Source organism: Cibotium barometz, chromosome 30, assembly GCF_041138505.1.
Source record: "Cibotium barometz isolate CiBa-2024 chromosome 30, ASM4113850v1, whole genome shotgun sequence".
NCBI classification, from domain to species: domain Eukaryota; kingdom Viridiplantae; phylum Streptophyta; class Polypodiopsida; order Cyatheales; family Cibotiaceae; genus Cibotium; species Cibotium barometz.
Window position 1 is genome coordinate 50,163,046 of NC_141075.1, and position 15,262 is coordinate 50,178,307.

Genomic DNA, 15,262 nt, shown 5'->3' on the forward strand with positions numbered 1-15,262 from the left:
AGAGACTTGTTTGTCAGGTATACTGCTGGCAATGAAGGAGTGGTTTATTTGCGTGATAACCATGCATGCAAGATTCTTGGCAGAGGTGATGTGAGGCTTGTATTTTCAGATGGCTCACAGCTTATGCTCCATGATGTCAGGCATGTGCCTGAGATCAAGAAGAACCTGCTTTCTACTACTGGACAGCTTGATGATGCTGATTATGTTACCACATTTGGTCGCGCAAAGTGGAAGATTAGTAAGGGCTCACTGGTTGTTGCCAGAGGCTCTAAGGTGGACACTCTTTACTTTATGCATGCAGGTGTTTGTCACCATGCTAATGTAAATGCAACTGAGCTGCCGGAAATCTCTATGTGGCATAGCCGGTTGGGACACACGAGTGTCAAAGGAATGGAGCAATTGTCTCGTTTGGGTTACTTGCCTTCTCTAAAGTTTTCAAGTTTTCAGTTTTGTGAGCATTGTATATATGGTAGGCAACTACAGTGCCCCCACAAGAAAGCTCTTGGACAGAAAGATGCTCAGTTAGAGCTTGTGCATACAGATGTATGTGAGATGCCTCAGCTTTCTTTGGGAGGGGCAAAATATTTTGTGTTTTTATAGATGATGCCACACGCAAGGTGTGGGTCTATCCTCTTCGTTTGAAGAGTGATACATTCTCAGTGTTTCAGAAGTTTGTTGCTCTTGTTGAGAATCAAACTGGCAAAACACTGAAGGCTTTGCGTTCTGACAATGGTGGAGAGTATATGTCCAAACAGTTTCAGGACTTTTGTGATGCTAAAGGCATCAAGAGGGAGCTCTCTACTCCTTATGATCCTCCACAAAACGGGACAGCAGAGAGGATGAACAGGACCATTCAGGAGAAGGTCCGTTCTATGTTGTCACATGCTGCATTACCTCATGGTTTTTGGGCTGAAGCTCTTATGACAGCCGTTCACCTTATAAACAGGTCACCTAACACGAGGCTTGGTGGGAAAGTGCCAGAAGAAGTATGGACAGGGAAGCCTCCGTCATACAAGCACTTGAGAGTGTTTGGTTGCGTTGCGTACGTGCACATACGCAAGGAAATGCGCACCAAACTTGATCCTAAGTCTCACAAATGCATATTCCTAGGATATGGTGACAGAGGTGAAATGGGGTATAGACTTTGGGATCCCGTGAATAGAAAGATTATACGCAGCAATGATGTCATTTTTGATGAAACATGCATGTATAAGGAGCCTGCAAGGCAACAGGAGCCTGGCAGAGTCATCTTTCATGATAATGGACATCATGGACAACAACCAAGGGCTGTAAATCAGCCAATACAGCAGCAAAACCAGCCCTTAAATGGTGCTAAAAATGGTCCAAATGGACAGCCAGAGATGGCAGAAGATATCCCTATGGATATCCCACAGTTAGAGGAGATATCGGGCATGATCTTTCAACGATATGGCATGGAACAGGAGCCACCAATAGGTGATATGCAGGCTGGACAGCAACCTTCAAATGATGGTCATTGGGTACGGAGGTCCACAAGACCCTCCAGAGCCCCTGACAGGTTTGTTCCAGGGGTTGACTACTTGATGCTCACTGACTGTGGGGAGCCCTCATGTTATAAGGAGGCTTTACAGAGGGCAGACAAAGCTCTATGGGAGCGTGCCATGAAGTCAGAAATGGATTCTCTGCATAAAAATGGAACATGGAAGTTGGTGCATTTGCCTGCAGGCAAGAAGGTTTTGCCATGCAAGTGGGTATACAGGCTCAAAGTTGCACCTGATGCAAAGCCAAGATACAAAGCCAGGTTAGTGGCTAAGGGCTTCAAGCAGGAATATGGTGTGGACTTTGATGAGATCTTCTCTCCAGTGGTCAAAATGACCACACTTAGAGCTGTGTTAGCTTTGGTTGCGCATGATGATCTGGACTTGATTCAGATGGATGTGAAGACTGCTTTTCTTCACGGTGATCTCCATGAGGAGATATATATGCAGCAGCCAGAGGGTTATGCAGAAAGTGGAAAGGAGAAGCTTGTATGCAAGCTGAAAAAGAGTCTTTATGGGCTCAAACAGGCACCAAGGGAATGGTATCATAAATTTGATACATTCATGAAAACACAGGATTTCAGGAGAAGTGACATAGATCACTGCTTATACACCAAGAAAGCTTTGGATGGTAGTCTATTGATCCTCATCTTGTATGTTGATGATATGTTGATTGCCGGGAAATCTCGTAAGGAGATGGATACCTTGAAGCAGAGGCTGCATCAAACCTTTGATATGAAGGATTTGGGTGATGCAAATCACATTTTGGGTATGCGGATACTTCGGGACAGAAATCAGCATGTGTTGTATTTGTCTCAGAAGGAATACATTGGCAAAGTCTTGCAGAGGTTCAATATGGACGGGGGGAAGAAGGCTAGTACTCCTTTGCCTCCATATGTGAAACTCAGTGCTATGGACAGCCCACAGTCAGATAGAGACAGGGCTGATATGGCCAAGATTCCGTATGGTTCAGCTTGTGGCAGTCTCATGTATGCCATGGTTGCTACTAGGCCGGACATTGCATTTGCAGTGGGAGTAGTTTCTAGATACATGGCCAACCCCGGGAAGCAATGAAAGGTGTCATGAGATACCTGAAGGGCACACAGGATATGTGCATTTGCTTTGGCAAACAGGATGCATTAGTGCATGGTTACACGGAGTCGGATTATGCCGGTCATCCAGATAACCGGAAGTCTACTACCGGTTATGTGTTTACATTCACAGGAGGTGCTGTGTCATGGATATCCAGGATGCAGAAGTGCACAGCCTTATCTACTACAGAGGCCGAGTATATTGCAGCCACAGAGGCTTGCAAGGAGGCATTATGGCTATCTCGGTTAGTGGTTGATTTGGGTTATACAGGGGATATTCCATTGTTGCATTGTGACAATCAGAGTGCCATCCAGTTGGCAAAGAACCCTGTCTTTCATGCAAAGACGAAGCATGTGGATGTGAAGTATCACTTCATCAGAGAGGTGATAGAGAACAAGCAAATTCAGCTTGTTAAGATTCATACGGATGACAACCCGGCTGATCTGTTGACGAAGAGTTTGCCTCCGGAGCGGTTTGCTCATTGCAGACACTTGATGGGCATTGGATGAGGCCAGTTTCAGCCTTGATATGGCCTTGTATATTATCATGTACATGCTGATTTTTTCTTTTCCTTCATTTAAGGGCACTTTGCCTTTAAGTGGGAGGTTGTTGGGGTAAAGGCGTTATGCCCACCCTTATAGTGTGTACAAGCCCATAAGTTATAGTACATAGTACACTTAGTACTTTTAATGTACTAAGTGCACTATGTGTACTAGTGCAATATACATGTGTGATAGGGGAGTCACACACTCACGCCTCATGAGTTGACTTATCCCCACAACTGTCTCTCTCTCTCTCCCTTGTTTCTCTGTGTATGTCTCCCACATTAACCTAACCCTAATTCTTCCTTCTCCCACACAACATACACAAAGAGAACAAGGGAGAGAGAGAGAGAGTTGTGGGGATAAGTCAACTCATGATATGAGTGTGTGATTCCCCTATCACACATGTATATTGCACTAGTACACATAGTGCACTTAGTACATTAAAAGTACTAAGTGTACTATGTACTATAACTTATGGGCTTGTACACACTATAAGGGTGGGCATTATGCCTTTACCCCAACAATGGCTCTAATCTCCCCGGGCTCAGTGGCTAACGATCCGTCCTTGGCGTACTCCTGCTCGAGCATGGCGGGGTCCGATGATCTCAAAAAACTCCCCAGTCACTCTATCACCAAGCGGCGTCCACTGAGAGGCGTGACGATGATAGTAGAACTCATGTCTCTGCTCCTCTGTCTCTCTATCCTCTTGGCGTGCCTGGCTCAGCTGGGACGCCACCCACTCACATGTAGGCAGCTGCTCCTGAAGACGCTGAAGCGAAGCAAGGCTACATCTCAAGCGATGCTCCCGCTCTCGAGTCTCTCCCAGCCGTGTCAAGGCTGTAGCGTGCAGAAAAGAGCTGAGCTCGATGAGTCCCTGGGCACACTGGCCTGCTGCATCCAGGTCAGAGCTCTGGCTATCATGCCATATCCTCTCAATGTCCTCATAAAGACTGGGATCTATAAGTATCCTCTCTGGGATCCTCAACTGCAAGCTGGTCTCCCGTGTCCTCTCCTCCAGTGTCAAAATAACTGGCGCATGGTCTGAAAAAGAGGTGCCAGCAAGAATGCCAACGGAGCCACCACGCTCCCCGAACCTGTCGCCCACATAGAAGCGATCAATCCGTGATAGATTAGTCCCTCCCTGCCGGCGATCCGACCGAGAAAAACTAAGACTGTCCTGAGAATGAGAGAAAGCCTCATGCTGCCATGCATCAGTGATCCGCAGTGCCATACAAAATCGCTCCGAAGCTGCAAGCTCCGTGCCGTGCACTGTAACATGACTGCCTCCCACCCGAGTCCTCAAGCATGTTGAGGTCTCCCCCACCACACCAATGTGCGGCCTCGGGCAATGCATCTGTAACAAGGGTCCAGAACTCTGCTCTGGCACTAGCATGGTTGGGCGCATAGACATTAAGCACACCAAAGTGCTCATCCTGCATCCTCAGAATAACATACTAAGATCTACCAGGCACAATGACCCCGCGATCCACAATGGCCTACCGCCATACATCCGCAATGACCATACATACTCCTCCCTGCCCACCCAAGGGGCCACAACCTACAGACCAAAATGTGTCCCATCTACCAGGCATCATCAACCCATATCTCCGAATCCTGCTCTCACTCAAATGGTGCTCCCGCATCATCAGAATATCAATACTGCCCCCAACCAGGCATCTCTGAAGCTCCTGCCTCAAGAAACCACGATAACGTACATAGTGTGCGCCACCAAGCCCTATACATTCCATGAGATGATCCTCATGGATGACCTGCTGAGGTGGAGGCTGTCTCAGCCATACGGCTGGCCTTCGCAAGCGGCTTGGATGGAGAGTAATCCCCATCCAAGCGGCTACGAATCTGCCCACCCGGTGTGCTGCAAGAGTCTCGAACCAGGCGCCAGTGACTGTGTCCCATAGCGACTGCCTCCCGCTCGGAGAGAGAAACCTCATGTATGCATACATAGCCAGGGTCTCGTGCTAGGTCTGCCACTATGCGAACCACCAAATGTCGAATCCCGGAGCCATCCGCCCTCTCGGTATCAAAGAAATGTGCCGACTCTGGGCAAAGTCGGCCTATTACATCTTCCATCTCCAAATCGCTCACATGGTGAGAAAACTCAACTGCCTGAGTCTTCAACATACTACGAGCGAGATCCAGAGTCAACTCCCGATCGCCAGTGCCGCAAAGAGGGAAGGAGAAGGCCACCGCTGAATCAAGTGCCTCCTCCCCTCGGGCTGGAGGTATCACCACATGAACTCTGATGGGTGTTGGCTCATGGGGGCCCTCCGCTCCAAAAAGGCACGTGAAGGAGTAGTCGAAAGCCTCCGAGCGCTGTCTAGTGTCGAGACTCGAGACTACTCAGCCGACTGCGGATAGAGGATATCCGTGAAGCACGAATCGGCATGGTAAGTCTCCTTTGCGGTGCTCGAGCAAGGTCGGTGCTCAGTGCCCGCCGGACTGCAGGTGAGCGCCAGGGAACTGCCAGTGCCTCCAAGGGAGCAGAGGCGAGCGGAGGGGGAGAAGGGGGTGGGGAAGGAGCCGCTGAAAAAGCGGGAGCGGGAACGGGAGGAGGCGAAGGTGGAAGCGAGGCGGGAGGGGGGGACGGGGGAGAGGGGGGTAAGGGCAAAGGGCGAAGGGGGGGATGCTGGCATCTCCTGATCCTCAGCCTACGCTGGGGTCTCCTGGAGGGGAGCAAAGCTGTTCCTCACTGGAACCCAGTGATGCTGAGGCTGTGACTGCTGCTGCGTCGGTCTCTGGGCATGCTGCTGTGGCTGTCTCCCTCTACGGCGCCCCTGTCCAGGCTACCAATCCGAGGTCTCTATGGGCTGAGCAGGTGTCCCAGAGGCTGCCTGCCAAGCCGCATCTGTGGGCGAGCCATCGGGGGTCTGCTGCGGTGAAGGTCGGGGTCTCCTGCGAGGGCAGACCTTGGCCAGGTGGCCGACTTGCCTGCATATAAAACACTGGTTCGGGAGACCCGGAAACTCCACTCTCTTATCGATCCATCCCCCCCCCTATCCTAGGTAACTGGATGACCTTCAGAAGGGAGGAGATGTCAGGAACCAAAACTCTGACCGAAGGCAAGCCAACTGCTCTAGCCACCACTGAAGCAGTTGTGGGACCAGTCTCAAGCACCGAGCCCACCAATGATCCTATCCTAGAAAGGAGTGGAAGGTACTCGCGGCGAAGTCCAGGAAAGCAAACTGTAACATGGAATAGGCGCTCTCCCTGCTCGGCCGCTGCTGGGTCGAAACCATGCTGCCAAGGTCTGAAGAAGGCCCGAGCGCCCCTGATGTCGAGGGGACTCATGGCTAGGACCTGGGCCACGCTCTGGGCTGTCTCGAACTCAATCTAGTAGTATCCGCGGCCCAGTAACTGAACGTCCAGGATCTTGCCCACATCTGCAAGAAGGCGGGCCTGGAGAAGATCCCGGATCTCCCCTCTGCTAGGGCAGGTGCCAACTATACGGCAGATGGTGGAATGTGCCTGGAGGCATTCCACCTATGCGGCGAGGCTCGCTTCCTCTTCTGGCGAAAGAGAAAGCCAGATGGGGGTATTCTCAGGGGCGGGCGAGGGGGCTGCGGAAGAGTCCCTCTGAGGTGGGGCGGGAGGAGCCTCCTTCAGAGTCTGAAGCTGAGTCGAGGGCGAAGCGATAAACGGGGGGTCTTGCGAGAGCCAAGCTGCACGAAAGATTGGAGCGGGGAGGGGAGGAGAGGGAAGGGCGGAAAAAACCCAAAAAAAAACAGAGGGGAAGGGGCGGAGGACAGAGGGGAAGGGGCGGAAGACAGAGGGGGACGAAAGGCAGAGGCGGAGAAGGGGGGGGCAGCAGGGAACGAAAGGGGGGGCGGAAGGCAGAGGTGGAGAAGGGGGGATGGCGGAAGACAGAGGCGGAGAAGAGGGGGATGGGCGGAAGGCAGAGGCGGAGAAGAGGGGGGGCAGCGGGGAACGAAAGGGGGGGGTGGGGAAAGCGCGCAAGGGGGGGGAGGGCGCGGACAGGCGGTGGGGCGGGATGTGGAGAAAGGAGGGGGAGCGGGGGGCGCGAATGAGATGGGGGCAGGCGGGCAGGGGGCGACGGGCGAGAAAAGGGAGGGCGGAGGGCACGAGACACACGGGCGCGGAGGGGGGGGTGCGAGCAGGCGGCAGCTCGAGCAGGGTGAGGGGCGAAGGCTTCAGCGAGCAGTACGAAAACGTGCCATCGGAGTTGATGGTCAAGTCTAAATAAAAGCACTCAACCTGTCTTTATTTGGTTTTTGTAATTGCAGTCCCAATTGGGAAGCCTGGGAAGCCTGGCTGGCAAATGGGAGCATGGCTTGCGTGTTTTACCATAGATCTCAAAACAACCAAATTTTGAGGTCCGTCTTAGAAGTGGTCCATTCGCAATCCAAGACTCCAATAACCGGATCCTTGTTTTGCCAGGACCAATTTTGCCACCAGATGCAAGCCTCACCTGTCAAATGGTAGACTGTGAACATCACCTTGTCTTGTCGTACCTTTGAACAACGGGAAAATATGCTTCAACATGATGTAACCAAGAATGTAAAGAGGGTTTACAATCATACTTATTGAACTTGATCTTCTTGGGTAGATGGCTGATTAGGGTAGTGGACAATGATGGTGCTTGTTGGACGTAGTTAAGGAGAGCCATAAATTCCCATTGTTGTCCTGCCTCATCCAGTTGACGGTTGTCTTTAGCCTAAAAGCGATCCTTTGCAACACAGTGAGAAGTTGTAGCCTCACATCTTTGCTAGCAGTCAGACTCCATCTCGGTGTCTAAATGCTCCAAGTCCATGGCTCTTCTGTTCGACTTTGAAGGAAGCGAAGGCCAAGGAGACAACTATCTCCAAAAAGGGCAAAGTGCGGGCAGGGAGAAGCCTACCAAAAGGTCCAAAAGACAGAGAGTGGGACAACTCCACTCTAGATGGTGACAGCTATGTCACCATCTAAAGCGGATCTAGAGATAACATTGATGTGGATGCTTCATCAACATTGTCTTCTCAAAGCAAAGCTACATACAGAATTAAACTTGAGCCCGACGCTAGAGCAAAGAACACACCCTAGTACCAATCATGCATCCCTACATGTTTGAAGTAGTATCAAACCCAGCATTGGAAAAACATTGGCTCGATGAAGCCCAAGAATTGGCTCGATGAAGCCCAAGAATTGGTCCTAGTCTCCAGGGTGGATTAAAGACAAGCGTCAGCTTCATGGTTACTTAAAGAAATAAATAACACGTTAATTGTAATCAGAACACAATGACAAGCATAGATCGGGCTACTCATTTAGTGATAAAACCAACTTCTTAAATGAGTAAGGGATTACATCAATTTGTAGCTCACAAATGAGCATCTCGATTTACACTATCTTCATGATTCTCTCCATCAAATCCCATTAATTTCTCTTCCACAATTTCTCCAATTAACATCCCTAAATCACCTAGAATCTCTTATCCACCAAGAATCTACCTTTTTCTAGGTTATTCGTTACCTTTCACATCTTCATCAAACAATTCAACCTTTGACAATTATAACCTTTCAACCATAGTGTCAAAACTTGGTGTTGCCAAGGTCCCAACCCTGTTCTCGTGTTTTTGCTTGGGAGAAGCCGTCACCAACCATGTTGAGACGTTTGCATTACAACTTGCCTAGCCAACCTTTTCCAACTTTGTTGACAGCAACGTTGAAGTGTTGGTTGGCAAGTTGGGAAAGGCTACATTACTAAGCTTGCACTAGTGAAAATAATATCCTATAGTTGTCAATGGAAAGATCATGAGTGTTGTCCAAAGTGCAGCTATGTCATTGCACAAAAATCCTACTTGTGCATGTAAGGCTATCTATTGAATGTAGCTAACCCTATGACATGGCGTTGCGATCCGTTTCCATTTTCAAAACGCTTTGGGAGTTTCAATTTCCATCGTGTTGAGACGTTTTGACAATCATGCTTTCAACACACACCATACAAATAACTTTTAACATGTGCACACATAGAGTAATGCTCCCTTTTCATCTATGTAGGATTACGAGATCACATTTTCAACTCTCCCTTGATCTAGTAAGTCTCCCCAATCAACATTCCCAAATTCTCTCAATCACCTAAAATCTCTTATCCACCAAGAATCTATCTTTTTTTCAATTATTATTCACCTTTTACATTTTCACTAAGAGTTCAACCTTTGATAATTCACCTTTCAACACATATCATATAAATAATCTTTAACATGCATAGACCCACCTCACTCGAGAGGAGTTACCTCAGACTAGGCCTCCACATTCCCACGTGTCTGACGCCCTTGGGCTCCCGAACACCGGCCATGATCCCCTCATCGACTCCAAATCCAGGACATGCTCCACTGCCCCATCGAGCTACCTTTCCACGTGACATAGCTGTGGGAGACCTCTCGGCCATACTCATTAGCCCCATGCTTGATATTTTGGAGAGTGGTATACCATCTACTAGGGGCTGATGCTCCTCTCATGTTTCTATGTTCCTAGTATTCCATGATGTGTTTCCATGGACAGTTTTGTATCACCCCACTGAGATAATCAGTTTTTTCCCCAATTCCTCCCAAGTCCCTCTAATTTTTCCCAATTTTCCAAATTTTTGAGAGGAAGATGGGGGGACAAAAAGCAAGAAACAGAAAAAAAGGAGGGGAGTATTTGGACTCAGCAAGGAGAGGATGCTCGCGGGGGGTAACGCACAATCCACAGTTGGTCTATACATTTTAGCAAGATCATCGTCATGGTAACATCATTTGTGCTTTTCATAATCCAGCAATAACAAGCAAATTCACTGCTTGGGGTAAAGGCCCAAATGGGTGGATTGGGACCCAATCGGGTGTCCTCTCTCTCTATATATATATTCTCTTGATCTCTTCAAGCTTAAGTAATTGCATCATTAACACACCTTAATCATCAGTCTTCCATTCCGCATGTAACACCCACAATGACACAAAAAAAATGTGCTTTCTTTGAGCAGTAACCCAGTCTAGATTTTATAACCCAAAAGCACACTCACAATTTTATCATTGCTCTTTCTGTATAATTAAGGCTATTTACACTGGACTCATAATGTTTTTTCCTATTTTAAATAGAGAAGAAACTAGTAGTTAAGCACACCAAGAGAAAATCACCATCAATCACATTTAGTACATTCAGAAAGTGGCACGTACCCTAGAAGTGGAGGAACAGCACCAACAACAGCCCCGACCCAAGTATTCACTGGATGAACTTGCTTTAGAGGCGTATATACAAGTGTGTATAGAACAAGATTAATAGCTCCAAGCCCTGCTGCAATCATATTAGCCTGCAAAATCCTTATAAATTACAGCCACAAGTCACAGTCACGAATATTGGACACAAATTGACTACGTAAAATGAGAATCTCAAAGACTATTGTCGGGCTTTTGTGCAATCTTTGTTTTTTCCATTTTGTGCGCGTGCGCGTGCGCGTGTGCGTGTGTGTGTCTCCACCTGGCTTGCCAGCAATGTAACACCCCCAATGCCAGTTGTCACAGCCCATGCCATGGCGTGTTGTGTTGTTATACGACCTGCTGGAAGTGGCCTGCGTTTTGTCCTTTTCATTTGAGAATCATTATCAACTTCAAGAATCTGCATGCAAATGTCCGAAGGAAAACGTTGACAAGTTAACTAACAAGCAAACACACTTCACAAATCTGCATCAAGTATCCAAAGAAAATCTAGCAAATCCCAGGGGAATGTTTCATAACACACAAAAAATACAACCCCTGGAACGTTCAGCATTTTCTCAGAGAAAAAAAGATATTATTCGTTTAAACTCAAAAGTTTTATGAAATCTTAGGACATAGAATCAATTAAGAATATGCACGTGTTGCTCATAAATCGTTTCATTCAGAAACCACGATACTTGCAGTGGCACATGCCACATGCCATTGGTCAAATCAGAGTCTGCTCATGTCATCTGACACAAGTCAGTGCTATACAGGAATCACAGCCAAGGGCCAGTCATAGCATCTGCCACTGTGGTATAGAAGGTTCAAGGACAGAGTAGCACTATCTTTTCAGATGCTTTGTCAACAATGGGATCCACTGTAGTTTCATTGCTTATTCCAGGCGAATGTACTACCCTGTATTACAGTACCATGATCTCGACCTCCTTGAGATAAATCCACTCCAAGGTAGATTGATGACTTCAAGGTAAACATACCACTGATCAGTCACAAACATACTCTGCCTCACTATTTAAGTCATAGAAGACAGGAGGAAGTAACGCAGGAGGAATTTCAATTCAGGGCAGCAGACCAGCCCCAAAACGTCCATGATATTTTTTACACATACCCACAGGAAACTTGTTTCACATCAGCTCCAAAACCACCTAACGGGTATGAAAAATGATGCCACTCAAGAGATAGTGTACATGTGTTCCATGCCCAAAACCAAAGATCCCACCACATTTATGCAGAGACAGGAAGCCAACATAACATGTCAACATGCAGCTGCAACAAGCTACCCTCAATAGCAAGGAGCTTACTACAGAGACTCGTGACCAAAGGATAAATGGTTATAATCGTTACATGATCTGTATTTATGAGATTCTCGCAAGGACAAATACATAAAAAGGTAATCTAAAAGGTTATGCAACATTTGGATCCAGGAATACACAATGCATGATGATTGTTGACCGGTTTAGTAAGTTCTGCAGCCACAGCAGAAGATATCGCTCACTTGTTTCTTTGCTTACCCCATCTGTGGTTTGCCAAGGACAATTACATCTCATAGGGATCCCAAGTTTACTTAAAACTTTTGGAGAGCATTATTCGATAACTTTGGGACCAAGTTATAGTTGTCCAATGCATTCCATCCACAGACAAACGGCCAAACAGAAATATACAATCAACAGGCATTTGATGTTCTCGAGTCGTATTGCCATGATAAGTAGTCGAAGTGGGAGCATTACCTTCTTTTGGTACAGACAATCCTGAATGATACTCATTCATCTAGTATTGGTCGAACTCCATGTGAGGCAGCTTCTAGCCACTGTTGCTCAACACTTCTTAGGATGGTGATGCTTCCTTGGAGGCCAACAAGATCACATGAAAATTTTCAAAGATCATTGAAATAGTAAAGGAGTGCCATGCAAAAGACCGGGAAGCATACACTAGGCAAGCCAAAAAATCTAGAAGAGATGTCAACTACAAAGAAGGGATTGGGTATGTCTCCAGATCATGAAGTAGAGATTGAAGCAAGTGGACAAGCATTGTCCCAAGCTCTTCTTTCGAAGCTTTCCAATCATCAATGCAACATAGCCGAAGCCTTCATGCGTTAATCATAGCCCTTTAGCACTCTGTAAGATCCTTAATGCAAAACGTAGGAGAGAAGAGAGAGAGATAGACTGGTTTTCAGAATATGTATTATGTGCATGAAAAAGGTTACATGCCTTCCAAAGGAGGACTAATGACTACTTATGACCAATCTCCAAATGCTTAGCCTTATATAGGCCCTATATATGCAAGCCGGCCAATATATATGACATCGGCCAGTTCTTCTTGTCCACAACTGAGATAAATCAGCATTAAATGCTAGGTTTTCACACGTGTGGGTCTATGGACTGCCCAGGTGACATGTCCACATGCTGCCGACTGTTATATGACCTATAAATGCTCTATTATTGCTGCACATATGGGATGAGATGTGAGGTTTAGCCATGTCCACCTGTGTGCACATGACATCCCCTCCTACTAAGCTTGATGATGGGAATCCAACTTTCTCTGTCTTCTGACTTTGGATGACTATTATCAACCCTTGATTGTACTGGAACTCCAACTTGTCATACTTCTTAGCAACTTAATTGAAATCCATGTTATACATCTAAATATGCTCCATGACTGGCGTTGAAAATGTGCATCTTGTTCCAATATTGTCCAATGTTGTCCCCTTTGCTTGCATGCCCCTGTCCTTTAACACACTGACTTCTAATTGAGGTTGATCAAAGCACCTAAATGAGGCTGCACCTCTTGTTCCCGGGAAGCCACTAAGATAGTCCTTTGAGGACCTAACTTCCATGGCCTAAATGCTAAGGATTCACCTAATGCATGCTTGACCTTCCCGATGCTTCTTAACTGCTTGCATTTATCTTGCTTGGACCTATACACCCCTTGTGACAATGCCCTTGGGAACTATGACAATGCCCTTGTGGTGCAAGTATGACACCCCTAGAGTGGAGGTTGGTCTTTGCGCGATGAAGGTAGGGTGGGTGTGGCTACTAGTCAAGGCATGATTGCTAGTTCGGGTGTGGCAACTTTACATATTCTGATGTGAAGCTGTGGGACCTGCAATGCTTGGAGATTTGGCTGCACCTAATGCTCTGATACCAATGTGACATAGCGGAAGCCTTCATGCCTTAATCACAGCCCTTAAGCACTCTGTAGGAATCTTAATGCAAAACACAGGAGAGATGAGAGAGACAAAAGACATTGATTTGTCTTGCTTGGACCTATACACCCCTTATGACAATGCCCTTGGAAACTATGACAATGCCCTTGTGGTGCAAGTATGACACCCCTGGAGAGTGGAGGTTGGTCTTTGCGCGATGAAGGTAGGGTGGGTGTGGCTACTAGTCAAGGCATGATTGCTAGTTCGGGTATGGCAATTTTACATATTCTGATGTGAAGTTGTGGGGACCTGTAGTGCTTGGTGATTTGGCTACACCTAATGCTCTGATACCAATGTGACATAGTGGAAGCCTTCATGTCTTAATCACAGTCCTTAAGCACTCTATAGGAATCTTAATGCAAAACACAAGAGAGATGAGAAAGAAAGAAAGAAAGAAAGATTTTATTGACGTCTTCCAAAAGACCGAACTCGGCCTATGAGACAAATCGGAGTACCTGTATGGGGTATCCTCTGTCATCCCAACAAAATGAAAAAGTATTGAATAAAAAAGCTGAATCTGGGTGTGCAGGGGATGGAGCTCTATTACTAGGAGAATGCAAAGCTATATGCATGGAGTATACAATCATGATATGCAACCTAGCTAGCTCCATCCTGTACCATACTGGGGGTATAAAATGGTATACATCAGCGAAGGGGGTGTCCACAGCTCCCTGAAGAACATGCCTGGGTGTGCTCTGAAGCGAGCCAGTCGCTCCGCACCCTCTCTGTGAAACTGAGCTCTGATCTCTGTCATCTCTCTCTGGTATAGGCGTGGTGTCCGAAAGCCAGGTGTCCTCTGTCTCCTGCGGGCTAAGTGTCTCTGCTCTCTGAAGAGTAATTCCCTGCCGTGTAGGGGCTGGGAGGGGTATGGATCTCTGAAAAAATGTAGTAATCTATGTCTGTCGCCCCCCCTCTGGAGCTGTCTGAGCCTGTAATAATGTCTCTCTGTGGCGCTGTATGTCTAGAATGTATCTCCCTAGTATGCGCTGGTCTGCTGTCTCAAAGATCTGGCGTAGGGAATGTGGCTCTCTGAATAAAATGGGATATCTCTCTCTGATGGCTGTATATGCTCTGCATCTGCATACATAATGCTCCTCACTCTCCACCTCCTCTCTGCACAATCTGCATACCCTCTCCTCTGGGGGGGATCCGTGCTGCTCTGCAAAAGGTTATGTATTGTATTGTGTACATGAAAAAGGTTACATGTGTTCCAAAAAGAGAACTAATAACTACTTATGACCAATCTCCAAAAGGGAGAGAGATGATTTCGTGTACAATGATGCTTAGCCTTATATAGACCCTACATATGCAAGTCGGCCACTATATATGCTGTTGGCCAGTTCTTCTTGCCCATGATTGAATTAAATGCTGTGTTTTTACACGTGTGGGTCTGCGGGCTGCTGATGTGCCATGTCCACATCCTGTCCACTATTATATGACCTATAAATGCCCTAATATTGTTAGCCAAAAGTGGGATTAGATGTGAGGTTTAGCCATGTCCACGTGATAATCAAAAAGATCACTGATGTCTCCGTGAAGCTAAAGCTACCAATCAATTGGACTATGCACAGCGTCTTCCATGTTTCTTGGTTGAAACCCTATGTTGGACCAGCTTTGCAGATGGTCTCAGAAGAGCAGCAGCCTGAGACGGTTGACGAAGCCAAAGTCATCGAGCCCAAGCAAATTTGCCTCCACAAATGGAAGC

At 47.2% G+C, this 15,262-nt stretch overlaps 1 protein-coding gene across 1 annotated transcript in view; it reads right to left on the minus strand.

Moving 5' to 3' along the window:
• Window positions 1-15,262, minus strand: part of COX10 (cytochrome c oxidase 10) — a 106,569-nt gene that overhangs the window by 49,470 nt on the left and 41,837 nt on the right. The window contains exons 4-5 of the mRNA XM_086824388.1: window positions 10,618-10,755; window positions 10,317-10,450 (exon numbers count right to left, since the gene is read on the minus strand). Coding sequence (XP_086680514.1) covers window positions 10,317-10,450; window positions 10,618-10,755 — 272 coding nt within the window. The remainder of the gene's footprint in view (window positions 1-10,316; window positions 10,451-10,617; window positions 10,756-15,262) is intronic.